General features: G+C 44.1%; 1 protein-coding gene across 1 annotated transcript in view; it reads right to left on the bottom strand.

The window, feature by feature from the left end:
- PLEKHA2 (pleckstrin homology domain containing A2) overlaps window positions 1-23,890 on the bottom strand; it is a 91,524-nt gene extending 67,634 nt beyond the window's left edge. Inside the window, exons 1-5 of the mRNA XM_073650913.1 lie at window positions 23,479-23,890; window positions 18,568-18,728; window positions 13,376-13,432; window positions 3,981-4,029; window positions 2,230-2,327 (exon numbers count right to left, since the gene is read on the bottom strand). Of these exons, the coding sequence (XP_073507014.1) occupies window positions 2,230-2,327; window positions 3,981-4,029; window positions 13,376-13,432; window positions 18,568-18,720 (357 nt within the window). The 5' untranslated portion in view covers window positions 18,721-18,728; window positions 23,479-23,890. The remainder of the gene's footprint in view (window positions 1-2,229; window positions 2,328-3,980; window positions 4,030-13,375; window positions 13,433-18,567; window positions 18,729-23,478) is intronic.
- Window positions 23,891-27,727: the final 3,837 nt, after the last annotated feature.

Raw genomic sequence — 27,727 nt, 5'->3', positions numbered from 1 at the left:
CAGTATGTGTATGTATAACATACAGTGTGTGTATCATATAGTGTGTATGTATTATACTGTGTGTATCATACAGTGTGTGCGTCTGTATAACATACAGTGTGTGTTTCACCTACATTTAAAAATGCTGGCAGCACTAGGCAATCACAAAATAAACGAGCAAAAACGCCCATTCATTAGGTAATTGGGTCATTTATATGGGAATAAAAATGCTGAATGTTGGCAGCACATTGCCTGGTGTAAGTAGGCCATAATATGTATGGGGACAGAACTATGGCGCTAGCTATCATTCTGCCCCCATCATTCTTCGTCAGTTTGCGTGAAGAGGCCGGTACACGAGCGCTGAATGACTTGTATAGAATTGTTTAGCAGTCTGATATCCGCTTTTGCCCCACTTTTAATTTTTCCCAAGACTTTACTTTGTCTAAAACCCATGAGTCCAGCTATGACCAGTTTCAGTTCTTGAGAACTGTTTACTGGTGGACGTGGACCCACTAGGCCACGGGCCAGGTTTACCCTAGAGGGGCATAACTAAGTGACTACCTGGTATTCACTAGAGCCTCTGATGGTGAGGATAGTCTTGGCTGCAGGCAGTCACCAGGTACCACTCCAGGCCAGTCCCCGGGTCTGCAGCAGCTGACCAGAGGGTCAGAGGCGCAGGTACGAGACACAGAGGGACAAAGGCAAAGACGTAGTCAGACAATCCGAGGTCGGGGCAGGCAGCACAGGTTCAGTATACGAAGCCAAGGTCAGGAGCGGAGAAATGGGAGGAGACACAGATTAGATATTAGAAAAAACTTTTTGACAGTTAGGGTGATTAATGAGTGGAACAGGCTGCCACGAGAGGTGGTGAGTTCCCCTTCAATGGACGTCTTCAAACAGAGGCTGGACAGACATCTGTCTGAGATGATCTAGTGAATCCTGCTTTGAGCAGGGGGTTGGACCAGATGACCCAGGAGGTCCCTTCCAACTCTACCATTCTATGATTCTATGATTCTATGAAATCAGGATAAACTGTAAAGGAGCCGGGTCAATAACAGGAGGGACAGAACAAATATGCACAAACAGGAACTAGAGACAAGCAATTAGGAACCTACGTTCAGGCAAGGAGTGGTGGGAGGAGCTCCCTGATAAACCCCCTGCTGCCTAGGCATTGGCTAGGGAAACCAAACTCTGCAGGTCACAAGTAGTTAAGTTCCTGCAAAGTCTTGCCACGCCTCCCTATAGCCAGGTGGCGACTCACTAGCAGCAGTAGGAGGCAGCAGAGCTGGAAATGCTGCAAGAGGCAGCTCAGCGAGATGACCCGAGACTAGGAGGAGCAGAGCCGTGACCGCAGTGAGTAGGGCGGTGCTTACCGCCTGTGCAGTAAATGCATGTTTTAAAAAATTGGCAACATATTTTTTCCATATCACAATCTGTATTAAAAATTACAATTTTTGTAATTTTCACACTGCCCACTGGGGCTTCTTTAGAGTCTAACATCCTGTTGTTTCAGGAAACAACACATGTACATTAGCTGCCATGGTCAGAACCCGACCTTATCTTTTGTATTAAAGCACCTAATGAGCGTGTGCAAAGGTCAGCACACGGGATTAGCTGTGATACTGCCTATTGCGAATGGTGGATCCTGTGCTATCAGCAGTGTATGCAGGTGTTACCTGTCATTCTAATCCTACCTCTTATGATAATGAGCCTGCTGAAAACCCTATTTGAAAAGTCAAAATTGAGCCTAATTATGCCCAGCATGAAAATTGAAAGATTACTAATTTTGTTTTTAATAAAGATTGTGATATGTATTAAAAAAACACCATTTCCATTTTATTTATTCTTTAAAAAATACATGTAACATAAATGTCTGATTTAAAGAATAGGTCATTTTCTGATAACACATTCCCTTTAACATTAAAGATTGGCCACACACAATGCCGACACAATGAAATAATAAGAGCTACAGATGTAGAAATTTCTATACTGAAAAGAAAATGCTTATCATGAGGCATCTTGCTTTAATTACACCCTGGAATGCAGTTTAGCAAATTATCTCAGAGATTCGCAAAATAGATAATAGATAATGAGATACAATAATAATCTAGTCCTCAGAAATGCCATAGTATAGCATCAATTTTCCAAACATAAATTCACAAACACATATTTGATGCAGCTTTACTGCTGCAGACTGGCACCAGGTAGACATACAGTACAAGTCATTAAGAAGTCGCTACTGTTACTTACTGTGATTTTACTTGCTGCGTTTAAGGCATCAACCCATCCCTGAAGATCCTTTTGGTCACTGGCTTGAAAAAAATATCTTTGAGATAACGCATTGATAACTGGTGGAAATATAAAGGAATTTTAGTAAAAATGGTGCAAATATTACAATAGATAGACAGACAGTAAAGCTCAGCAAAAAGATGTGCAGGATCCTGGTTCAGTTCCTCCTACTTGTCGGCTTTCCTGACTGCTCTTCTGATTAGTAGGCCTGGAGCAACATCGCTGTTGTGGTGTGACGCTGGACTGTCTAATAAGAAGAGGTTCGCCGATGCGGCGGCCACGAACAAACAATGTGTCCATGGACCAGGAGTCTGAAAATACTTCACCCATTATTTCCCAGAACTGCTGTTACTATTTTTTTCGACATAGATAGACAGATATCAGATAGATATGAGATAGATAGATAGATAGATAGATGGATGGATAGATAGATTCCAAAACAGGAAGGCAGAGTTTTTAGTGACAAAATGGCTTTTCATATTGTGTGGGCACTGTGACTTATCATATTGTCGGGCACAGTAGCTTTTCATATTATGGGGTCACTGTGGCTTCTCATATTGTGGGGTACTGTGACTTCAAATTGTGGGAACTCTGTGGCTCTTTTATTTTTTGGGGGCACGGTAGCTTTTCAGATTGAGAGGGAACTGTGACTTTCATATTCTGGAGGCACTGTAATTTTTCATATTCGGGGGCACTGTGGCTTTTCATATAGTGGGGATACTGTGAATTTTCCTATTCTGGGGGCACTGTCCTTTTACATATTCTGGGGGCAGTGTCGCTTTTCATATTCTGGGGGCAGTGTCGCTTTTCATATTCTGGGGGCACTGTCGCTTTTCATATTCTGGGGGCACTGTCGCTTTTCATATTCTGAGGGCACTGTCGCTTTTCATATTCTGGGGGCACTGTCGCTTTTCATATTCTGGGGGCACTGTCGCTTTTCATATTCTGGGGGCACTGTCGCTTTTCATATTCTGGGGGCACTGTCGCTTTTCATATTCTGAGGGCACTGTCGCTTTTCATATTCTGGGGGCACTGTCGCTTTTCATATTCTGAGGGCACTGTCGCTTTTCATATTCTGGGGGCACTGTCGCTTTTCATATTCTGAGGGCACTGTCGCTTTTCATATTCTGGGGGCACTGTCGCTTTTCATATTCTGAGGGCACTGTCGCTTTTCATATTCTGGGGGCACTGTCGCTTTTCATATTCTGAGGGCACTGTCGCTTTTCATATTCTGGGGGCACTGTCGTTTTTCATATTCTGGGGGCACTGTCGCTTTTCATATTCTGGGGGCACTGTCGCTTTTCATATTCTGGGGGCACTGTCGCTTTTCATATTCTGGGGGCACTGTCGTTTTTCATATTCTGGGGGCACTGTCGCCTTTCATATTCTGGGGGCACTGTCGCTTTTCATGTTCTGGGGGCACTGTCACTCGGATGTGTTTTGTAGGGAGCAGCAGTCGTGCAGTGGTGATGATTCAGGTGCGTGAGTTGAGGGCACGTTGGCTGTATTCTGTAATTGGGGGGCCGTCCATATGTCTGATAATATGGCGTGCCACCCATGGTGTCCTCCTGACGTCATTTCTCCATAGCAGAGCAGTATAGGAAGCCCAGTGAGGATGATGAGGGCAGCATTAGGACGGCTGTATTTCCGATATAAGCAATGTCACAGGAAGCAATGGGTTACTGACATATAGAAATGGCAGATTTCCTTACCAAAGCAATGCGTCAGCTTTGACTTCTGTTTTGCAGCAGCTATGCTGACCTGAAGAAAAAGAAATAATCATAAGGGTTATTTCAGTTGTGGACCCCATAAAGGCTGATATAATAAATATCATATACAGTTTGTTATCGGAGACCATACACAAGTCACAGCCCCTGCACAGCCGTACGCGAGGCTTCACTGCCAGAAAGTGTCGTTTTATAGGAGGCCATTCATATAATTGGCCGACCATGATAGTAGATATGAGTGGTCTACCAGAATGATGTCTGCTGGCGGCTCTCTGGCTCCAAGAGGGGTACCGTGCAGCAGACCCTCTATTATGTCCACATGCCCATCATCATGGTGACACAACCCTTATAATCCAGGCCTTGTTGTGTGCCGGCTGCACTAATCGTTATCTCAGTAGTCAGTCATACAAGTTGAGACAGGCCTCAGCCTTATTGCCCAACACCGACGTGCTGGCTCATAAACTCTCACTTCCTCATGGCCGCTTCCCCTTTTTCTTCCCGGCGCAGATGATTTTCTTTTGCTGATGTAGAAGCCTCAGACACTGAATGTCCACCACATGGATGTGACTCGCGGGTGTTTCACCCTCAGGCATTTTAGTCAGCTCTCAAAGACTCTTGAAAACCCTTTATTCATACACTATATGGACAAAACTATGTGCCACCTACATATTACACCTACGGGGGCTTTATGACCTCCTATACTCCATAAACATTAACATGGAGTCGTTGTCTGTGGGAATTTTTGCCCCTTCATCCAGAGGAGCATTTGTGAGGTCAGACGCTGATGTTGAGGTGATGCCAGGCTCATAATCTCCAATCTAGGTCATCCCAAAGGTGTTGGATGAGGCTGAGGTCCGGGATCTGTGCGGCCGGTCAGGTTCTTCCACCAAATTCCTCCAATCATGTCTGCATGGACCTTCTTGACTAAGCACAGTCATGAGGAACAGAAAAGGGCCTTCCCCAAACTGTTACCCGAAAGTCCAAAATATTTGTGCTGAAGAATTATGACTTTTCTTCACTGGAACAAAAGGGCCTCAGCCGATCCCTGAAACCTCTCTTCCCATAGCATTAGCCCTCCTCTACCAAAGTTGGCACAATGCAGTCAGGTGGGTAACGTTCAATTGGCATTCACCAAACCAAGACTCGTCCATCAGACACCAGATAGAGAAGTGTGATCCGACACTGCACAGAACACAGAGTCCAGTGGTGGCGGCTTTAGACCACTCCATCCATCACTTGGCACTGTGCTTGGTGATGTAAGGCTGTATGCAGCTGCTCAGCTATGAAGCTCCTGATGGGGGCGCATTGCTTGTGCTGATGTTAATAACAGAGGAGGTATGGACTTTGCAGTTATGGAGTCAGCAGAGTGTTGGTGACTTTTCTGCCATCTGCTCCTCAGCACTCGGGCCTCCGCTCTGTAACGTTACGGGGTCTCCACTTCGTGGCTGAGTTGCTGCGGTTCCTTCCACTTCTCAGTTATATCACTCACAGGTGATGGGGGAAGATTTAGGAGAAAGAAATGTCACGAACTGACTTATTACACCAGTGGCTCCTATTACATGACCGCGCTGGTATCAGTTAACTCTTTAACACAAGCCGTTCTGTCACATGTTAGTAGATGCAGATGGCATGGTGAGGGGCCGGAGGTTATACACCGGGGGCGAGAGACCGGATGTAATACACCAGGGAGCCAGATGTTATATTCCGAGAGTGAGGGATCGAATGTTATATATCAGAGGGTGAGTGGCTGGATGTTATACACCGGGGGGGACAAGGGGCTGGAAGTTATACACCGGGGGTCGAGGGGCCGGATGTTATACACCCGGGGTGAGGGGCCGGATGTTATACACCCGGGGTGAGGGGCCGGATGTTATACACCTGGGGGAAGGCCAGGGGCCGGATGTTATTCACTGGGGGGAGGGGGTGCTGGATGTTTTACTCCAGGAGTGGGGGACCGGATGTTATACATCAGGGGTTGAGGGGCTGGATGTTATACACCGGGGGTGAGGGGCCGGATGTTATACACCAGGGGCCGGATGTTATACACCGGGGGTAAGGGGCCGGATGTTATACACCAGGGGTGAGGGGTCAGATGTTATACACTGGGGGATCAGGGGCCGGATGTTATACAACGGGGGTGAGGGGCCACATCCGGCAATGGGACTGAATTAAATGATTGAATTAAATGATAAAGACATATGTCCAATACTTCTCTCCATATACTGTACATTTAATATACAGCCATCTCAATGAAGTTACATAGTATGAAAATGGGACTCTGGCAACAAGCAAAAAAGACCCTTGTAAGTATGTGCAATGTACTGTATATACAGTATAAACACAGGTACACATGCACTTTTTAAACAAATATATACCGTAATTAAATACTGCCATACACTGCAAAATAATTACCATTCAGTGCCCAAATAACTAATGCCTAAATAATTGGATCATATTCTTTGCATAATTCTACCATATACTGCCTACATAACACTGCCATATATTTCCCAAACAATGCTACCATTCAGTGCACAAATAATACCACTATACAATGCCTAAATAATGAGGCATTGTATAGAGCTGATTGATTGACCTCCACTCCATTTATTTTTTAGGGGACTGGGTGAAATAGCGGAGGTGCTGTGCTCGCTTTCACTGAAGGCAATAGATAATGAATAGAGCGGATGTCGACCATGCCCCTTATTCAGAGCCCCGATCTTGGGATCGTTGGCAGTCACGATGGAAAGAATTGCCATCAGCAAGTTATGCTATGTCCTTCAGATAGAGGATAGCTTGCTGTGATGGGGATGACCCCATAAATAATAGCGAATTACAGAATATATACTTTAACTAATACTACACAGAGTCCACACATAAAACCGCCATATATTTCCCACTCTCTGGTTACACCTGGGCACCCAGTCATCATGACATTACATATACAGAAACTTTACATGCAGTCCTATGCAAAACCACAAATAGCACATCATGATATCGCCAAATTAATAACTCAACTCTGCTACATGAGTGATATAAGAATTGCAGATAAAAGATGAGTTCAGAATGAAACCCTCTGATTACGAAGCTCAAAAGATAGTTAAAACCACATCAGATATTTCAGATACTTCTTCAATTCTTTCAGCTTTCCCATTAAGTAGGAAACCAGTGGTTGCTGTGATGATCTGTGCTGGAAGGATTGGAGTCTTATCTCCAACATCAACACAACTCTGCTGACTCGGTTGACGTCAATATGAAGACCTGAGGGGTCTCCTGTACATCCCACATGGACATCCTAAATAGTTATGTCCAGAGTTGGGTCATTTGGATTATTACTGAGGGACCTGACTACTATCGATACTAAAAAAGTAAAAAAAAAAAATATAGCATATGGTATCCAAGTAATACAACCGCCATATAATATTGCATTACAGTTACCATGTTTTTGCACCATACATGCCTGATACAACCATTATAAAGATAATGTATCCTATGTCTATCAGTAAAGATTCAGAAGAAGTTGTACAAGTGTCACAAGACACTGGTGCTAAAAATAATACAGCCATACAATGCTGAAATCACGTCACGATACAGATCTGAAATAATGCCGCCATACAGATAACACAACTGGAGGCTAATTCCCAACATTTCAAGTTATCAGCAATCTAAAGCATAGGAGATAAGTTGTAGAACAGTGGTGGTCCAACCAAAAAGAGGGTCTGAGATTCCCCATCCGAACTGAAAGGTGGCCGAGCATGCTCACCACTGCTCTGGTCTTTTGCTATGGGACTACTGGACGTAGTCATGCGCTATGGTCGGCTATCTCCGGTGGATGTGGGGGGGGGGGGATTTTAAATAATAGGAAATAATAGGAAAAGCCCTTTAACATACTCCCAGATAATATGGCTATAATGCACCCACATAGCTCTGTGCCCACACAGGCAGACTAGACTTTACAGCTCTACACAGGGCCTAGATTGTACCACCGAACAGTGCCCTGAATAACTCAGGATTAAGTAGGCCCTTGGGTGACAGAGACCCAGTGGGCCCCTCTTCACTTTCAACTTTTTTCTTTCCACCTTCAATGACATATAACTTTTTTTTTTATTTTCGCTGGAGTTATGTAACTTTGTTTTTTGCAGTTTGAACTTGAGGGTTGTTTTATACCATTTTGGGGTCCATATGGCTTTTTGATTTTTTTTTTCTTTTTTTGGGGGGGGGAAGGGAGATCGGAGGGTCAAAAACAGACATTTTTCCATTTACTATATGGGATAAATATTATAATATTTTATTAGTTATATAAAATACGATGACAAATATGTAGATTTTTTTTTCATGTAATTTATTTTTTTTTTCTATATTTCATTGCTTTCTTAGAATTTTTTATTAGTCACATCTGGGAGACTAGAAACTGCAATAGATTGTATAATACACTGTGACTGGCTGGACTTCATAGGCAGTCTCGGACTGGCCCACTAGAGAACAGGAGAATCCTCCGGTGGGCCCCCCTATGCAAGAGTAAGTCACTTACCCCCAACATGAGCAATAGTTGGCCAATACATTAATTCACTATATATAGACAAAAGCAGGATCTTATCATTCATTCAACAAACTACCTAGTATATTTTATATAGAAGCAGAAGTAAATTTGTGAAAGAGGGTAATGTAATATTTGCATGAAGCTGAACAGTGGGCCCCTCAAGTCAATGTTACTGGTGGGCCCCTCAAGTCAATGTTACTGGTGGGCCCCTCAAGTCAATGTTACTGGTGGACCCCTCAAGTCAATGTTACTGGTGGGCCCCTCAAGTCAATGTTACTGGTGGGCCCTTGCCACCCCATTCCGACACTGTTCATAGGTTTACAAAGACGGCAGACATTGGGGCCTTCAGTAAGTCACAATTGACAGCAGCATCTTAGGGATTAAACAGCAGTGATTGGAGCTTGCTCCGCTTGCTGCAGTTGGACTGGGATGCTGGCTGTACAACACAGCGCCTGAGCATGCTCCATACATGCAGTGCACAGAGGTCCTAGAGGGCCCCACAGGCGCAGTGGGCCCTGGCTCTTGTGTAACCAGCACAAGCCCTGAGCTCCAGCTTTAAGTGCCCAGGTCTGTGATATTGAGGCAGTTACATGGTGGGTTTCTTGGGCTATTTGCCTCTTTTGTCTCTTTTTCACATGATAAAGTGGAGAAGTTCCAGGTTGGTTGATTTATTTTCTAATTTGCACTGTAAAAAATATTAAAAACTAGAAGCTGGAATCTGGTTATTTTGAGTAAATCCATAGAAACCCTCGAGACTTTGAAATCTTCTCCAGACCTCCATGTTGATAGCATCTGACAGACATATGTGTCCTTTGGCTTGGTAGGAATGGCCTGGAATGACCTGATCCCTTCTCTGGACTGCACGTGTGTATAACGCTCTAATGTCTGTCGTCCTATTCACTTGTCAAAAACATTTGATTAAAAAAATGTATGATTAATTTATTGATTGATTGATTAATGCCATTGCTTCTAATAGGACTGAAGTAGGAGACTTGTAATTGGAATTAAAGGGATATTCCCAAAAAAATCAAGTTATTTCCTATCCAACAGGAATCTGAATAATTCACTGATTGCTGGTGGTCCAAACACTGGGACACCCAGAGAACATCAAGCCCATCAGGAATGGAGTGTAGGTGCATATGTACGGCCTCCACTCCATTCATTGTCTATAGGAATGCCGAGTACAGCGCTCGACTATTTCTGGCAGTCTCATAGACAATGAATGGAGGCAGCCGTAAGGCATAGTATTCAAACATTCAGATACCAAGAGAGCACATAGTAAACTAAAGGGGAAAGACAAAGGCATAGTCAGGTCACGGTCCGAGGTCAGAATACCAGAAAGATAGAGGATCAGAGCAAAGAGGCTAGGCAAATGGATGGTCAGAACGAGGTCCAAGGTCAGACAGCAATAGATCAACAAACAGAGCACAGGAATACAAGGCAAACAGCACCACCGAGCAAAAATGCTACCTTTGGCAGAAATCTGGGACTGACAGCTTTGCTAAGTAGAAAGGTAATCACTTGGAACAGGGAACACCTGAAGGAAGCTCAGCACCTCCCAGTCTCAGATTGGACGGCTGAGCTGTGAATCGAAATACTGACAGCTCAGCACATCCCTGCACTAGATTGGACAACTGAGCTGTCAGTCACTACGTCCAAGACACACTGAGCGGAGGAATCATGACACACCTCCACTTTATTCGCGACAGGGCTGAAGCAATCTTGGGATCCTTGGACCCCCTGCAATTTGGGATAAAAGAACTTCTTTATTTTTACTTTTTTTTTCAATGTTATATCCTGATGGGAGCACTAGGTGTGTGCAGTATCCTCAGGATAAATCATCAATTTCAGATTATGGGGTCTGATTCCTAACATCCTCGGTGATGAACTGATTGAAGGGGTCATCAGAAGTGGTAAAACTTCATATATTGTATTGTGCCTGTAAAGGGTCCTCCAAGCTATCCGCCATACATCGAATAAGAAGGCGCTTGCAGTACCACTCATGGCCACTACACAATGCATGGCGCTGATTGCCAATCCGCTGATGGTAGATACCCACTGATCCAATACTGATGTCCTATCCTAAGGGTAGCTAATCAACATCTCAACATCATTGGTTATAATAAATAATCAGTGGAAGAGAACAGAGAAAATCAAGGACTTATTTTTCTGCCTGAAACGCGTAGGAAACTACATAATACTTGGATTTATTATGAGTGCCAATTTTTATTATATGGAATAAAAGTTTTTTGAAATAATTTAAACAAGAGTCGGCTGGAAAATCTTCTATTTGGTATGCAGTCTTTGGCCACAAGGGGCAGTAGTGTCATTTCCGTGTTGAGAATTATTGAAACCCTCAACTAAGGTAGGTGTGGTGATTATGCATGCGCAATAGTGCACTTATAGGCCCATAGAAGTGAATGGAGTAGTGCTGACGCATGGGCAATACTGTTCTCATAGGCCCATAGCATTGAATAGAGTAATAGTCACGCATGGGCAATACTTCTCTCATAGGCCAATAGAAGTGAATGGAGTAGTGGTCATGTATGCACAATACTGCAGTCATAGAGGTGAATGGAGTAGTGCTGACACATGCGCAATACTATTCTCATAGGCCCATAGAAGTGAATGGAGTAGTAGCCACGCATGCCCAATACTCCACTCATACGCCCATAGAAGTGAATAGAGTAGTGGTCATGTATGCGCAACACTACAGTCATAAGCCCATAGAATTGAAAAGAGTAATAGTCACGCATGGGCAATACTGCTCATAGGCCCATAAAAGTGAATGGAGTAGCGGTCATGTATGCACAATACTGCTCTTATAGGCTCATAGAAGTGAATGGAGTAGCGGTCATGTATGCACAATACTGCTCTTATAGGCTCATAGAAGTGAATGGAGTAGTGGTCATGTATGCACAATACTGCTTTTATAGGTTCATAGAAGTGAATGGAGTAGCGGTCATGTATGCACAATACTGCTCTTATAGGCCCATAGAAGTAAATGGAGTAGTGGTCATGTATGCACAATACTGCTCTTATAGGCTCATAGAAATGAATGGCGTAGTGATCATGTATGCACAATACTGCTCTTATAGGCCCATAGAAATGAATGGCGTATTGGTCATGTATGCACAATACTGCCCTTATAGGCCCCTAGAAGTGAATGGAGTAGTGGTCATGTATGCACAATACTGCTCTTATAGGCCCCTAGAAGTGAATGGAGTAGTGGTCATGTATGCACAATACTGCTCTTATAGGCCCATAGAAGTGAATGGAGAAGTCGTCATGTATGCACAATACTGCTCTCATAGGCCCATAGAAGTGAATGGAGTAGTGCTGAAGCATGCGCAATACTGCTCCATTCACACAGGACCCACATACTCAGAATTGGTAAGGGTTCCAGCAGTCAGACCAGCACAATCATGAATTTAGCACTTTCCTGTAGATAGGTGATAAATAATATTGATGAGACAACCCCCCAAAACCCGGAGAACCCATTTAATTTACATGAAATACCCCAAAACCACCAACAAATGCCCTAAACCCTCCTCCACAGGCAGCTGAAGTTTTTGCCGCAGTTTAGAGTGTAGAAAATCCCACATCGTGCCAAGCTTCAGAGAAACACCACCCAAAGAAAAACACCCACCCAAAAAGTCCACAAAACCCAATAGTGACCAAGAGGATCCCACAAACAAAGCCATTATATACTGGGTACAAATCAGGCAGATAAGGGCAATCATCAAGCACCAGGATTATAAGACCTTGCAGTTATTGCATCACATGATATAACACAGCCAATCAGGAAGGACGATCAGAGCCACTCTAAGAGCCAAGGCAGAGAATGCAGCAGCTGTATTATGGTGAATCTGGATAGTGAGAGGACATCACAGCTCACAGTTTAGCTATAAAGATAGGAAACAAAATCTATAAATCATTGAAGAAACTGTACAGATAGTGTGTGAAGAGGATTAGTGTGTGAGGAATAGTTGCCATTCTTTTACCCACTGAGGTCACTTTGACATTACTAAGGATTAAAGTGAGCCCTATAGGGTGCAAATATTTGGTGCATGTAGTAAAGCATCTCCCCCAACTCCACAGTGGCATCTGAAAGTTATAAACCTCAACCCAAATTTTACTTTAAGGTTTCTTTAAAATTTGACTTTCTCGTACACAAAATCTAAAAATTCCATTTTGTTAAAAAAAAATAATCTTGAAGTTTTTAGCATTTTTTGTTCCAGACAATGGTCACTGACGTCTGAACTGGTCATAACCTTTCACATTCTTGTGGTTGAAAGAAAGACAAAAATAAGTGAAGAACTAATGCACTAAAAATATCCTGAGACAAAGACAGGAAACCCAGCCGCATGGCTCAACAGAAAAAAAGAAGAAAGTGATTGAAAGCAGCAGCCATGCTCTACAGCTAACCGTTATATAAAAAAGGGTTAAATTGAGTTTGAAAAACTGTTTCATTGCACCTAGCGCCACTCCTGTCTGTAGGTCTTGTTTGGTATCGCAAGAATTAAGTGAATGGGGCTCTGCTGCAATACCAGAGACGGCCAACTTAAGAAGGATGGCGCTGTTTTGGGAAGAAAACAGATGGTTTTATAATTTCATGCAACATCTTTGTAGAGTGTCTGTCCCCGGACTCTCCTAAAGGGAAATCAATTGGCCCCCCAATGCCCCCTGAACTATGAGCTCACTCAGCACCGTGTAGTGGCCAAGGGGGTTCAGATGAGTATTTCTTACCACTACTTTAAAGAAATGAATAGACCTGAGCCTCGAGAGCCCCTCCGCGTACTTATATTACAATGCGGTTACCTAATTGTAAGGGGGTACTTACTTTTGATATATATGTCAGTTTTAATGATCCCACCGCTCCTGCTCCTCGAGGCAGGTTCTGAAATGGAGAAGACAATAAAATAATTAACATCTGTCCATCTATCTATCTATCATGTTCTTCAAATCTATGTAGCTATCTCATATCTATCTATTATCTAACCTATCACATATCTATCTATCAATAAGAGGCAGCAGAACAACCCCAAAACATCTTTGAACCTCCATCATATTTAACTGTAGGTATTGTGTTATTTTCTTTGGAGCCTCATTCCGTTTTCGGTAAAGAGTAGAATGATGTGCTTTACCAAAAAGCTCTATCCTCGTCTTATCTATACACAAGAAGGATTTTGGCTTACTCATGTACATTTTCGTAAAGTGCAGTCTAACTTTTTGATGTCTCTGTGTCAGCAGTGGGGTCCTCCTGGCTCTCCAGTCATAGCGTTTCATTTCATTCAAATGTCAACAGATAGTTTGCGCTGACACTGATGCACCCTGAGCCTGCAGGACAGCTTGAATTTCTTTGGAACGTGATTGGGGCTGCTTATCCACCGTCCAGACTACCCAGTATTGCAACATTTCATAAATTTGTCTCTGCCGTCCACGTCCAGGCAGATTAGCTACAGTGCTATGGGTTGTAAACTTCTTGATTATGTTGCGTATCATGGACAAACGAACATCAAGATCTCTGGAAATGAACTTGTAACCTTGAGATTCTTGATATTTTTCTACAATTTTGGTTCTCAAGTCCTCAGACAGTTCTCTTCTCCTCTTTCTGTTCTCCATGCTTAGTGTGGCACACACGGACACACAATGCAAAGATTGAGTCAACTTCTCCCCTTTTTATCTGGCTTTAGTTCTGATTTTCATCTTGCCCACATCTGTTACTTAGAGTTGCTGTTTTGATCCGTAGTTCTAGAAAATGATCATTCTCCAGTGTGATCATCTCTGCTCCCCTCCCCTATGATCAGACACCATTTAGAAACGCTGTCCCTGTCTGAGCTTAGTGTTACACGCACGCCGCCTAAGTTCAGATAGGGGCGAGACCGGTTACATGAATTCATTGGAATCCTGGGGGAACCGTTACTCAGGGCGACCATAGGCTGCAGCTTCTCTCAGGCACACAATAGATTCAGTTGCTGACCAGACACATCTGACAAGAGTCTTAATAAACGGTAGAACAGTAACATTTAATGAGGCACGGCCAGTGCAATGCAAATGTCTTTTTGAGCAACAGGCTCCAGTAATAACAGTACAGTCTCCTTTGCAGCACAGCAGTACACAGTCCATTATCTGGTAGCACAGTACAGCACAGTTTTAATGCATACACAACCACAGGCTTTTCCTTCACAAGGACTCGATAGTACACAGCATTCTTTATCCTGCATGGAGATGGAGGGGGAGGGGGGTGTGATGAGGCAGATGATCTCTATGACAGGATTCCTTCCAGTCCTTATCTCCCTGGCCGATAATACTCCACACTGTTAGCTCAGGGAGTCTAACTGACCTTTGTTTAGCTTCCCTCCTGACCTGAATTCTGTTCCCTTGCCTTCTGTGAGATACAGATCATAAGCCACCTTTCTCTTTGGCTCCAGCCAGACAGTAAACAACTTCCCCCACAATCCCCCTGAGGCTCTGCTAAAACACTCCCCTTCTCCTGTGACTGTGTTAACCCCTCTAATTGCTGGATGCCTCTGGAGCACAACACTTCCTGTCTCCTTTGCTTGTGTTACTTCTAATAGTTGCTTAATGCTTTTAAAGCAACAGCACTACTTCTGCATGTCACATTAGGAAAGGGGAGAAGAGACGCTCACACAGAAATGTGGATATTTGCCAAACAGCTGCTCTAAGTGCATGAACATGGCAGGTGAAACAGGACAGTTTAGATACTCTTTAAGTCTGGGGGAATGATCGCTGTCCTTCATGACCAAGGGATATTAGGGTTCTTAAAGGGGTTTTCCCAGGAACAAAAGTTAATTTTAATCCATAGATCAAACAGAGCAAAAAAGTCTTAGCTATGGTACATTTATCCTTAAAGGGGTTTTCCCCACTAACTAAGATATTTTTAAAATTGATTTTAATCAATAGATCTTGGAATAATAATAATTTCCATAATTGGATGTGTTTAAATAAAATGTTCCTGTGCTGAGATAATGTTATAAATGTGCCCCTGCTGTGTACTGTGTAATGGCTGTGTCTGACTTACAGGAACATGGTCTGATCATACCACATCTCCTGGGCAGGGGAGGAAGCAAAAGAGTTTACAGGATCGCAAAAAAAAATCTTTCTTTGAGGTTAAACATTTTTAAAAAAAACAGGCAGTGAAATGCTTTAACTCACAAAAAGAATCAGCTATGATCCCCTGCTGTAATGTCTGTATACTCTTTTGCTTCCTCCCCTGCCCAGGAGATGTGGTATGATCAGACCATGTTCCTGCACGGTCAGACTCAGCCATTACACAGTACACAGCAGGGGCACATTTATAAGATTATCTCAGCACAGGAACATTTTATTTAAACACATCAAATTGTGGAAATTATTATTATTCCAAGATCTATTGATTAAAATCAACTTTAAAATAAACTTTGTTAGTGGGAAAACCCCTTTAAGGATAAATGTACCATAATTAAGACTTTTTTGTTCTGTTTTTTTTTATAGCTGCATAGTAAGTCAGATTTGCCAGTGACCAATACACAGAGCATTTAAAGAAGCACTCCAGACAAAACACAGGGACTTAACGGGGTTGTCCAGTGAAAATAAGTGTGGATGGTGATAACTTGGTGGGGGTCCGACCGCTGGGGCCCCACACTGATCAGCAGAATGGGAAAAATGTATACATGTTAAAATGGAGAGGCGGTAGGCATGCTTGACCACCCTCCAATGATTCCCTATGCACTTGGCTTTTTCAGGCATCCCAATAGAAAATGAATGGAGCATCCACTCCAGCCACTCTATTTTGTAACAGGGATAAAAATTCCCGGTTATGCTGATTGGTGTGGGTCCCAGTGATGGGACACCCACCTATCAGTAAGTTACCACCTACCCTATATTTTATAACCCCTTTAAAGAGAGCATCCCTGTGTTATGCTACAACATGACATATCTCTTTTAATAAATACTTCTATTCCTCATAAAACATCAATTCTGGAGAATTTGTTTTACCAGGAACTTTGTATTATGTTATTCCCTCTGTTATTCCTATTGGAAGACATTAACAACTGGATGTTGCCAGACGGTGTAGGGACATACCCTAATCACAAGAGGATTAGTAATACCCTGTTGTCAACTTGCATATAGATTTCCAGGAGGAATAACAGAGGAACAGTACAATGCAGAATTCTAAGAAAAGATGTTCTAGAATAACTACCTGCAAGGGGATGTATGTCATTGTGGAAACAGAGTTCTCAGGAAAGCCGGGAAATTCTCTCAGTAAATCACCTCCACATACTGCCCACTCACTGTGAGTAGAAAGGGAAGCAGGACACACATGCTTTCTGTATGTGAACGAGGGGAAAGCAGGACTCACATGCTTTCTGTATGTGTACGAGGGGAAAGCAGGACTCACATGCTTTCTGTATGAGTACGAGGAAAAGCAGGACTCACATGCTTTCTGTAAGGGTACGAGGGGAAAGCAGGACTCCCATGCTTTCTGTATGCGTACGAGGGGAAAGCAGGACTCCCATGCTTTCTGTAGGTATACGAGGGAAAGCAGGACTCACATGCTTTCTGTATGTGTACGAGGGGAAAGCAGGACTCACATGCTTTCTGTATGAGTACAAGGAAAAGCAGGACTCACATGCTTTCTGTATGGGTACGAGGGGAAAGCAGGACTCACATGCTTTCTGTATGCATACGAGGGGAAAGCAGGACTCACATGCTTTCTGTAGGTGTACGAGGGGAAAGCAGGACTCACATGCTTTCTGTAGGTGTACGAGGGGAAAGCAGGACTCCAGAATTTTTCTATGTGGAGGGAGGAAGCAGGACTCACAGGTTTTCTCTATGTGTTAGGAGAGAAGCAGGACTCACAGGCTTTCTTTATGTGTGGGGAGGGAAGCAGGACTCACAGGCTTTCTGTATGTGGGGGAAGGGAAGCAGGATTCACAGGTTTTCTTTGTGCGTGGGAGGAGAAATCAGGACTCTCAGACTTTTCCTATGTGGAGGGAGAAAAGCAGGACTCACATGCCTACTTTAGGTGTAGGAGAGGAAAGCAGGACTCCCAAGCTTTCTCTATTTGGAGGGAGGGAGGAAAGCAGGGCTCACAGGCTTTCTCTATGTGTGGGGAGGGAAGCAGGGCTCACAGGCTTTCTTTATGTGTGGGAGGAGAAATCAGGACTCTCAGACTTTTCCTATGTGGAGGGAGGGAAGCAGGACTCACATGCTTTCTGTAGGTGTACGAGGGGAAAGCAGGACTCCAGAATTTTTCTATGTGGAGGGAGGAAGCAGGACTCACAGGTTTTCTCTATGTGTTAGGAGAGAAGCAGGACTCACAGGCTTTCTTTATGTGTGGGGAGGGAAGCAGGACTCACAGGCTTTCTGTATGTGGGGGAAGGGAAGCAGGATTCACAGGTTTTCTTTGTGCGTGGGAGGAGAAATCAGGACTCTCAGACTTTTCCTATGTGGAGGGAGAAAAGCAGGACTCACATGCCTACTTTAGGTGTAGGAGAGGAAAGCAGGACTCCCAAGCTTTCTCTATTTGGAGGGAGGGAGGAAAGCAGGGCTCACAGGCTTTCTCTATGTGTGGGGAGGGAAGCAGGGCTCACAGGCTTTCTTTATGTGTGGGAGGAGAAATCAGGACTCTCAGACTTTTCCTATGTGGAGGGAGGGAAGCAGGACTCCAAAGCTTTCTTTATATGGAGGGAGGGAAGCAGAACTCACATGCTTTATTTATGTGAGGAGAGAGAAGCAGGGCTCACTTGCTTTAAGTGTGGAGAGGAAAGTAGGACTCACAGGCATTCTCTATGTGGAGGGAGGGAAACAGGACTCACAGGCTTTCTCTATGTGGAGGGAGGGAAGTGGGACTCACAAGCTTTCTCTCAGCAGTTAAACTGCTTTTTTAATGAAAACACTAAAATCATAGAAAGTAATATATCCCTGAACTTAGCGCCTCCCTTTCTATTCTAGGCTGCACTCAGACAGAGACTTGACATACTCCCTTTAGGTTTTGTGTGTTCAGAGTAGTTCTTTTGTATTGCTCACCTGAGGATTGTCCATATACCAGATGAGGTGATTGGCCTGTGTATCCAGGATAAAATATCTTCGGAGAAATCTCCCACTTTCTGCATCTTCAATGTCCAGAAACCCACAGGTTCTGTTCTTTCGATCCACATAAGGCATTCCTAATGCATGCATACATCACCCTGCGTCAAAAAAACAATACATTTCATCAATGAGGATAACAATACATTTATTAATAATACATAGATAGTCTGATCACATGCAATAATGGAGCCTTTTATATCAGATCTCTGGTAATTAAGGCTTTAACAGTGTTCAAAGAAGATTGGTCACCACATTCCCAGTGTCAGGACAACTGACTTCCATCGTTCCAACCTTTCACTTGCCTTGTGTTGATATACTACAACTTCTATATTTTTCTGTGTTATTCCAATACGCACAGAGGAAATAAACCTGTGTATAACAAAACATGTATAATTGCAATAAGTTTCATGGCCATAAGTATTGAGAATGAGACAAATAGTAATTTTTCCAAACTTTACTGCTTCATTTTTTGTAATGGCAATTTGCATATACTCCTGAATGTCAAAGAGTGATCAGCTTAACAGCAATTACTGTACTTGCAAAGTCAATATTTGCCCAGAAAATGAACTTTAACCCCCAAAACACATTTCAACATCATTGCAGTCCTGCCTTAAAAGGAGCAGCTAGCATCGTTTTAGTGATTGATCCATTAACACAGGTGTGGGTGTTGATGAGGACAGGGCTGGCGATCAATCAGTCATGATTAAGTAAGAATGACATCACTGGACACTTTAAAAGGAGGCTGGTTCTTGGTATCATTGTTTCTCTTCAGTTAACCATGGTTATCTCTAAAGAAACACGTGCAGCCATCATTGCACTGCACAAAAATGGCCTAACAGGGAAGAGTATCGCAGCTACAAAGATTGCACCTCAGTCAACAATCTATCGCATCATCAAGAACTTCAAGGAGAGAGCTTCCATTGTTGTCAAAAAGGCTCCAGGGCGCTCAAGAAAGACCAGCAAGCGCCAGGACCGTATCTTAAAACTGTTTCAGCTGCGGGATCGGACTACCAGCAGTGCCGAGCTTGCTCAGGAATGGCAGCAGGCTGGTGTGAGTGCTTCTGCACGCACTGTGAGGCGGAGACTCTTTGAGCAAGGGCTGGTTTCAAGGAGGGCAGCAAAGAAGCCACTTCTCTCCAGAAAAAACATCAGGGACCGACTGATATTCTGCAAAAGGTACAGGGAGTGGACTGCTGAGGACTGGGGCAAAGTCATTTTCTCTGATGAATCCCCTTTTCGATTGCTTGGGACATCTGGAAAACAGCTTATTCGGAGAAGAGGTGAGCGCTACCACCAGTCTTGTCTCATGCCAACTGTAAAGCATCCTGAAACCATTCATGGCTGAGAAGCAACCCCACACAAGGGAATCGGCTCACTCACAGTCTTGCCTAAAAACACAGCCATGAATAAAGAATGGTACCAGAATGTCCTCCAAGAGCAACTTCTCCCAACCGTCCAAGAGCAGTTTGGCGCCCAACAATGCCTTTTCCAGCATGATGGAGCACCTTGCCATGAAGCAAAGGTGATAACTAAATGGCTCATGGAACAAAACATAGAGATTTTGGGTCCATGGCCTGGAAACTCCCCAGATCTTAATCCCATTGAGAACTTGTGGTCAATCATCAAGAGACGGGTGGACAAACAAAAACCAACAAATTCTGGCAAAATGCAAGCATTGATTATGCAAGAATGGACTGCTATCAGTCAGGATTTGGTCCAAAAGTTGATTGAGAGCATGCCAGGGAGAATTACAGAGGTCTTGAAGAAGAAGGGGCAACACTGCAAATATTGACTTGCTGCATTAACTCATAATAACTGTCAATATAACCTATTGGTACTCATAATATGATTGCAATTATATTTCTGTATGTGATATAAACATCAGACAAACACTAATAAAAACCAGAGGTCAGCAGATCATGTGAAATATAATTTTGGTGTCATTCTCAAAACTTTTGGCCATGACTGTATAATGAGCTATGAACTGAGCACAATACCTTTAATACACATGGATGAATGATGACTGGGCTGGGTTTATCATTATTATTTATTATCCTCATTCAAAGCTGTATTAATAAAGAAATAGTATAGTCCTTTTGTGTGTTATATGATAGGTAAAGATGAGCAAATCTGTGAATATTGATGGGTGAGTGGGCAAATATCTGAAATACTTTAATAGAGAGCGCTATTTCAACATCCAGTCCTATAGAAGTCTCCATCTGGGAAAATCAATGCATGGCCGAAATATCAGTAAAGCCAATTCTAAAACTAGGTATAATGAGCTATCAAATTACTGAGCTCAGTACCTGTAATACACATGGATGAATGGTGCCTGAGTTGGGTCTTATTATTATTATTTATTCTGCTCATTAAAACATGTACTATAAAAGGCTTCATAATAGAAAATGCACCTATTGCCAAAACACCAGTAAAGCGAATTGTAAAATTATATAAAAAAAAAATAAATCGATAACTGAGCTCAGGACCTTTAATACACATGGATGAATAGTTTCTAGGCAGCGGCTTTATCATTATATATTTTGCTCATCCAAAACTGCCCTACAGAAAAGCTTGATAACTGAAAATGTACCCATCGCTGATAGAGTATGATTAGGTATAATGAGCTATCAATAAATGAGCTCATTATATACAAAGCCCACACACCCAGCCAGGACCCCAATCTTCATGTAGTGTGCCGGGGAGGGAAAGACAAGTACCTCGACCGCGGCTACCACCCCGCACCATGTTACATGGTCATAAATCTATCAGAAACTTGAAAAAAAAACAGATAAGAGTTACAAACTCTCCAGTCAGACCAAGCTCACTGACAGATTCTCAATTAACTCATTCTACAGCAGGTAATGGACAGTGCAACACAGACGCTATAAAAAAAAAACAGTTATTCATATCCATAAATACATGCATTTACACTTAGAAGAAAATGTCCCCAAAAGTGGACAACCAACACTTATTTTTAATGCAAACCCATGACAAGGACTTCATCTGATAATATACCGCCAGATGACCACATGGCACAAGTTCATTCATACTTCGCCACCATGTTTCCACTGGATATTATATATTATCCCACCATATTATCATCTCATCTGATAATCTACAATCAGGTGATCAATGGATTTAATAAACAACTGTAATGCGATATTATCTGTAATAACGTACAGTCAGGACCCCACAAGACATTAAACGCACCCGCAGCACTATATGGTCCGATGTAATAATACACAGACAGGGAACCATTGGACAGTAGATGGAAAGCGCTGTGCGACCCTCCTAATCTAATGTCCATAATAATCCTGTATTACTGGGCGCTGGTAACCTGCAGTAATCTGCAGCAAAGAGATAATCCCTCACTCCGCGCAATAATCGATAGTCAGGAGAGCACTGACAATATGGTGATCACTGACAGATATAACCCACATGCCATAGAAACATAGATAGATAGATGATAGATAGATAATAGATAGATGATAGATAATAGATAGATAGATGATAGATAATAGATAGATAGATGATAGATAATAGATAGATATTAAATAGATAGATACTAGATAGATAATAGATGATAGATAATAGATAGATGATAGATAGTAGATAGATATTGGATAGATAGATGATAGATAATAGATAGATAATATATAAATGATAGATCGATGATAGATAGATAGATAATAGATGATATATAGATCATACATAGATATTAAATAGATAGATAGATAATAGATAGATAGATGATAGATAGATAGATAGATAGATAATAGATAGATATTAGATAGATAGATGATAGATATTGGATAGATAGATATTAGATAATAGATACAGTAGATGATACATAGATGATAGCTAGATAGATAATAGATAGATAATAGATAGATGATAGATAATAGATAAATAATACATAGATGATAGATAACAGATAGATGACAGTTAGACAGATGACGGATATTAGCTAGAGACACTGGCGGACACACACAGAACAGGGTCCCTGTACAAGGACAATATATGGGGCCTTAGTCCTTCAAGGCATTTGTACCTGTTTGGCAGTGGGCCACCTTGCCACTTGGCCCCTGTGTGACTACACCAATGGTATTTTTTGATGCGCTTCTAGAATTATCTTTTTTTCTTCACCAATAGCATGTCCGCCCCTAGATATATATACATTATAGTGACCCTAACTGTGACTAACTGTGCTCCTGTCCTGATCCCTGTGGCATTTATTAGACGACGCTGTGGACATGATGCCAGGTGGGGGGGGGGGTTGTAGTTTGGTACCAGAGCGACACATTGGAGACCGCTGACCTACACCCACGTGGCTACTAGTTACTTTCTTCATATGAGCACGTCTTGGTCTGACACTACACCGCCAGGTGGTCGCTAGACCCTAAGGACATGTTTACACAGATATTTTTTGGACGCGGCAATATCCTACAAGTTTTTCAAGACTAATCCACTTCAGGAATCACTGCTTTTTTTTTTTTTTTTTTTAGCTGCGTTTCTTTTTCAAAAGAGATTCTTACAGCATTTTTTGGCTACGTTTTTTTTGCAGCCTTTATGACATGACTGGTCAAATTTGGAGAGGATTCTGTGTAAGTGACCTTTTTTATTTCGAGGTTTCCAAATCTGGATATCATCGCGATCCCAACAACTGGGATCCTTTCCAAAAACCCTACCGTTCGGTGATTCCACTCACAGATTATATATACCCTAATAGTGTAATTCACGTGACCTTACGGGTCTATATTATATACCGCAGAGAAGCCGGGATTCCGGCCAGATTGATAATCTAGCCTCGTGACTGTATGATCTCATGAAGATCCCATCATGACCTACCTTTAACACTCGTCTTGATTGTGCTTAGATTTTCCCATTTTTCGGGCAGCGGATCCCATCTGGTGGAGCTTCTCCGATTGTCTTACTTGCGTCTTCCAAGTCGTTCGGATAACATAAGGCAGAAGATCTGGAATTTCAGCTTTATCTAAGTCCAGAATCCTTGACGTGAAGCCTCAAGTGTCTCGGAAAGTCTTCAGCCTCCTGACAATATATTCCTAGAGCAAGTGAAGAGTCAAGTCCTCAGAGTCCTACTCCTCAGAATCATCTCTGTGCCACTTCCCCTCCTTGTGTGTTTGTTTGTCTCCTTCCTAATCACTGAGTCTTCCCCTGACAATCAGTGTGACAGGCACGCCTCACGCTGCACACCCCGTCCACACACAAAAGACACACTCACAAGTGTGGGCCGGGTTATGGTGAAGTGAAGCAGGAAGCTGGAGGAGAAGACAAATGCCCACAACACATTAACACTCCGTGGCTCACGTCGCTCGCTGTCACCGCACAAGTTTCGGAAACTTTTGAGACTTGCAAAAAGTTTTTCTCTTAACGGTCAATCGTACACCTGCTAATTGGGGAACGTGCAAAAAAACGTCGACAATCTACGTCTACTCACTATCAGGATAAGGCTGCGTTCACACCACCGTATTTTCGGTCCGAGTGGAAAAAAGTGACCTAACACCGACCAATGTAATTCAACAGGGTGGGTCAGATGGCTGAAAAAAAAATCGCATCGTGCACCAGTCTTCTCTATAAGAGACGCGCCTATTCACGTCTACGGCAAAAAAAGTCAACCCCATAACATCCGAATTTTACGGGAAAATTGGAATTATTAACTGTATTTAGTCTTGTCAATTTTATTCTTTGCTGATGTATAAAAACAGACGTCATACGGATGACAATACAGATGAGTAATCGATCATCCACGTTGCGTTTTTGCTACTTTTTTTATGCAAATTTTCTGCTGCATTTTACAGTACCAGCAAAAGCTATGAGATTTCAGAAATCTCATGCGCACACTGTTTTTTTCCTGACTGAGTTGGAAAACTGCTATGTTTTAGAAAACTGCAGCATGTCACTTCTTTCAGCGTTTTTTTTTCACCCATAGAAAGCAATGCGAAAGGCTATGTTCACACACATTGTGTTTTTGTTGCGTTTTTTTTCCTGCAGCAAAACCTGATCTCTTGCCAGGATTTTTCTTCCTTTTTTGCTTGTTTTTTGGTGCGTTTTTTCAGCTTTTTTTTTACTTTTATTCATGTACATAAAGTTCAATGAAAAAAAATCTCATTCTGGTTTTGGCACAAAAAATTCTGAAAAACCTGACACCTTTTCAGTGGTTTTTTTTCACCACCCATTACTTCCAATGGGTGAAAAAACGCTGAAAGAAGTGACATGCTCTATTTTGCAAAAAAACATGCAAAGCACAAAATCCTGATAAAAAAAAAACCACGATGTGTGCATGAGATTTCTGAAATCTCATAGACTTTGCTGGAACTGCAAAACGCAGCTGAAAATGTGCATAAAAAACGCATCAAAAAAACGCTGAAAAAAACAAGATGTGTGAACATAGCCTAAGTGCAAAAATACCGCAAAAAACGCAGGTATCAGGTTTTGCTGCGTTTTTAATGCAAAAACCTGAGGAAGTTGCATCATGTTTTTTTTGTATGCATCAAACTATCAGCATGCACAAGAGACAAATGTACCCTGGCAAAAATGCAGCGAAAATGCAGCAAAAAACATAACAAAAAAGCAACACAAACGCAGCAAAACCTGCTTTTTGTAAGCAGCTTCTTTACTGCCAAGAGAGCAGGTTTGGTTGCAGAAAAAAAACACAGCAAAAACGCAACGCGTGAATGTGGCGCCCCTGAGGGTTCAGTCGCCACAGGGGTACTGCACCTCAGATAGAGGTGTGGTATCTCCTCTTCCAGGTAAGGATGGAGCATCACCCAGGACCCCACTTCACACTCAACACTACACCACTCCTGTCCTGCAGGGGGCCTAAATGCACCAGGGTGCTGCCCCGTTCCGGGATAGAAGAGATGGGGGGAACCAAAGATAGGGGGAACCATGTAGTGGGTGAGGGTGGAGGACACACTTACAGGAAGCACTTATAGCAACATATATAATCTTCAGCCATATAAAGTTCAAGGTCCTTTGGTTGTGGTCTTCTGTCAGGGTCCAGCAAGAGTCTGCAGCTGGCTGAAGATTCACAGTCCTCGTTCTCAGGCCTTGAGACGAGGAGCGGGTCAGAGTTAACCACCGTCTCTGCCCGGTCAGGGTCCCATTCTAAGAAGGCCTTGGAGGGGAGCAGAGGAGATAGGCTCCACAGGCAAACGGATCCCAGGGGGATACGGACGGAGCGGAGTCTCCACCTGTATTCCTCACTCTGGCCAAGCCAGAGGGATTCCTGCTGCAAGAGTGGTGACCGGCCCCCGATATCTGACTGTGTACTTCACGTCACTGTTGGAAAAGCCCGGCGGCTTAGTGGATCCCAGGGAGGGACACAAGCGGGAGGAGAAGGAGAAAGAGAGAGAGAAGGAGAGGAACACACCGACGGGTCTTGACAGGTGCTCCTGATTTACCTGGGAAGTGCTGAACCCCCTTCCTGGTGGCCGAAGTGCACCGCGGGAGACAGAGAGAAGCTTTGCAGCGGCTACTTCACTAAAGTGAGTAAAACCTGGATGACTTCATTTACCGTCTCCGCTTGGTTATTCCTGCGCGGCACTGCACCCACCATCCCTCCACTCAGTCCATCTGACACTGCCCTGAGGCCTACTCCGCCTGTGGGGAGTAGTTCCAACCAAGCTGCCAGAATATCAGCCTCAAAGGACTGTCGCAGCCCTGGTGGCCTTCACCAGAAACCGCAGGTGGCGTAGTCGAATAACCACTCATCAACAAGCCCATTATTTTTCATGTGACAGCCCTGGCCACGGACCGGGTCACGGCCACGACGGCATCCCACTCTGCCACCCTGCATTGGCCCGGCTCCGGGTACCCCATCGCTCAGGGAGGGCGAGTCACAAACTTGGCATAGTCGGCAGGGTTGCGTGCCCGCAGCAACGGAAGAAGATAATCCCCATTGCCGCCGGGTACTGCGCGCCTTTCACAAAAGACTATCGTTACACACTCAATGTGGCGCCCGCCCAAGAAGAATGAACGTCATTATGTGCAAAAACAACAGCAACCTAAGACCTCCCATCGTGGGCCTGGCTCCCCAATGGCGCCAAAAGTGCCGACCGCCCCCTCCAGCAGAGACTGTCCGCATAGTAGTGTCCGTCAAGACGGATGGGACGTCCCAAGGAGTGCCCGTCAGCCAGCCGCCCTGGGGCCGCCCCGAAAAGGGGAGGAGAAACAAACCGCACCCTGCAGCAGAGATGGGCGCAGCAAGGGAGATGCCCTCCGTCGCTGGCCCACCAGCTGCTACCTCCCTCAATATGGAGGGAATCCACCTGACCGCGGAGGAGGCCGAGTTCCTCCGCGGTGAAACGCAGGACCTTACCCGGAGGGTCGAAGAGGCCCAACGATTGGCCGCTGCCGAGTGGAGAGAGGACGTGCTGCGGAGAATCAAGGCCCGCCGCCAGAGCTCGTCGCGCCTGACGATTGCGGCCCCAGCCCAGGCGGAGGAAGCCCAGGAGGCCCTGTGCAGCCCAAGTGCGGGTAAGGCTGAAACCCCTATCCCGGGCGCGAGACGCACCGAAGCCCTCCGAGACCTCTTGCCGGCACCCCTATCCCCGGGTGCCATCGTATGGGAGCAGCTCTTGGCTCCGGAGGCCAAGGCCCAAGCCACCGCCACACCCGGAGGCCTGCTTTGCTTCCCGACCCCCGATCCGGAAATGCCTGCACTAACCTGGGTGTCCACCTGCCCCAACCCGGACTGGTCCGCACCAGTAGAGGGCCCGCAGCAGCCCCCGCTATTGCCGCTCCCCACACCTGCTCGGCGGCAGAAGAGTATGCCTGGGACAACCAGGGGGGCGACCTGATGGGCTTCCCCCAGGAGACCCGGTCCAAAGCGCAGAGGCGGGAGGAGTTCTGCAGAAAGGAGCTCCTCCAGCTCGACAAGGAGCGGCGAGGGAGGAGGATCCGCTGCGAGCGCCTGGAGGTGTGCACCAAGGCTGCGAAAACACAGGCCCGCCAGGCGGAGGCCACCCGTCCAAGCCCCCGGGAAGAAGGCCTTATTGTGCGCTTCCACCAGGAGGCAGGATGGGGCTTCATTCGGAGCCCACAGTTCATGCGGGACGTCTTTGTCAACCGGCGG

This window comes from Phyllobates terribilis, unplaced genomic scaffold (genome assembly GCF_046119375.1).
Source record: "Phyllobates terribilis strain yellow unplaced genomic scaffold, ASM4611937v1 Scaffold_11__3_contigs__length_659146591, whole genome shotgun sequence".
In the NCBI taxonomy this organism is placed as follows: Eukaryota; Metazoa; Chordata; class Amphibia; order Anura; family Dendrobatidae; genus Phyllobates; species Phyllobates terribilis.
Note: the sequence above shows the minus strand (reverse complement) of the source record. Positions and strands in the feature narration are given on the sequence as shown.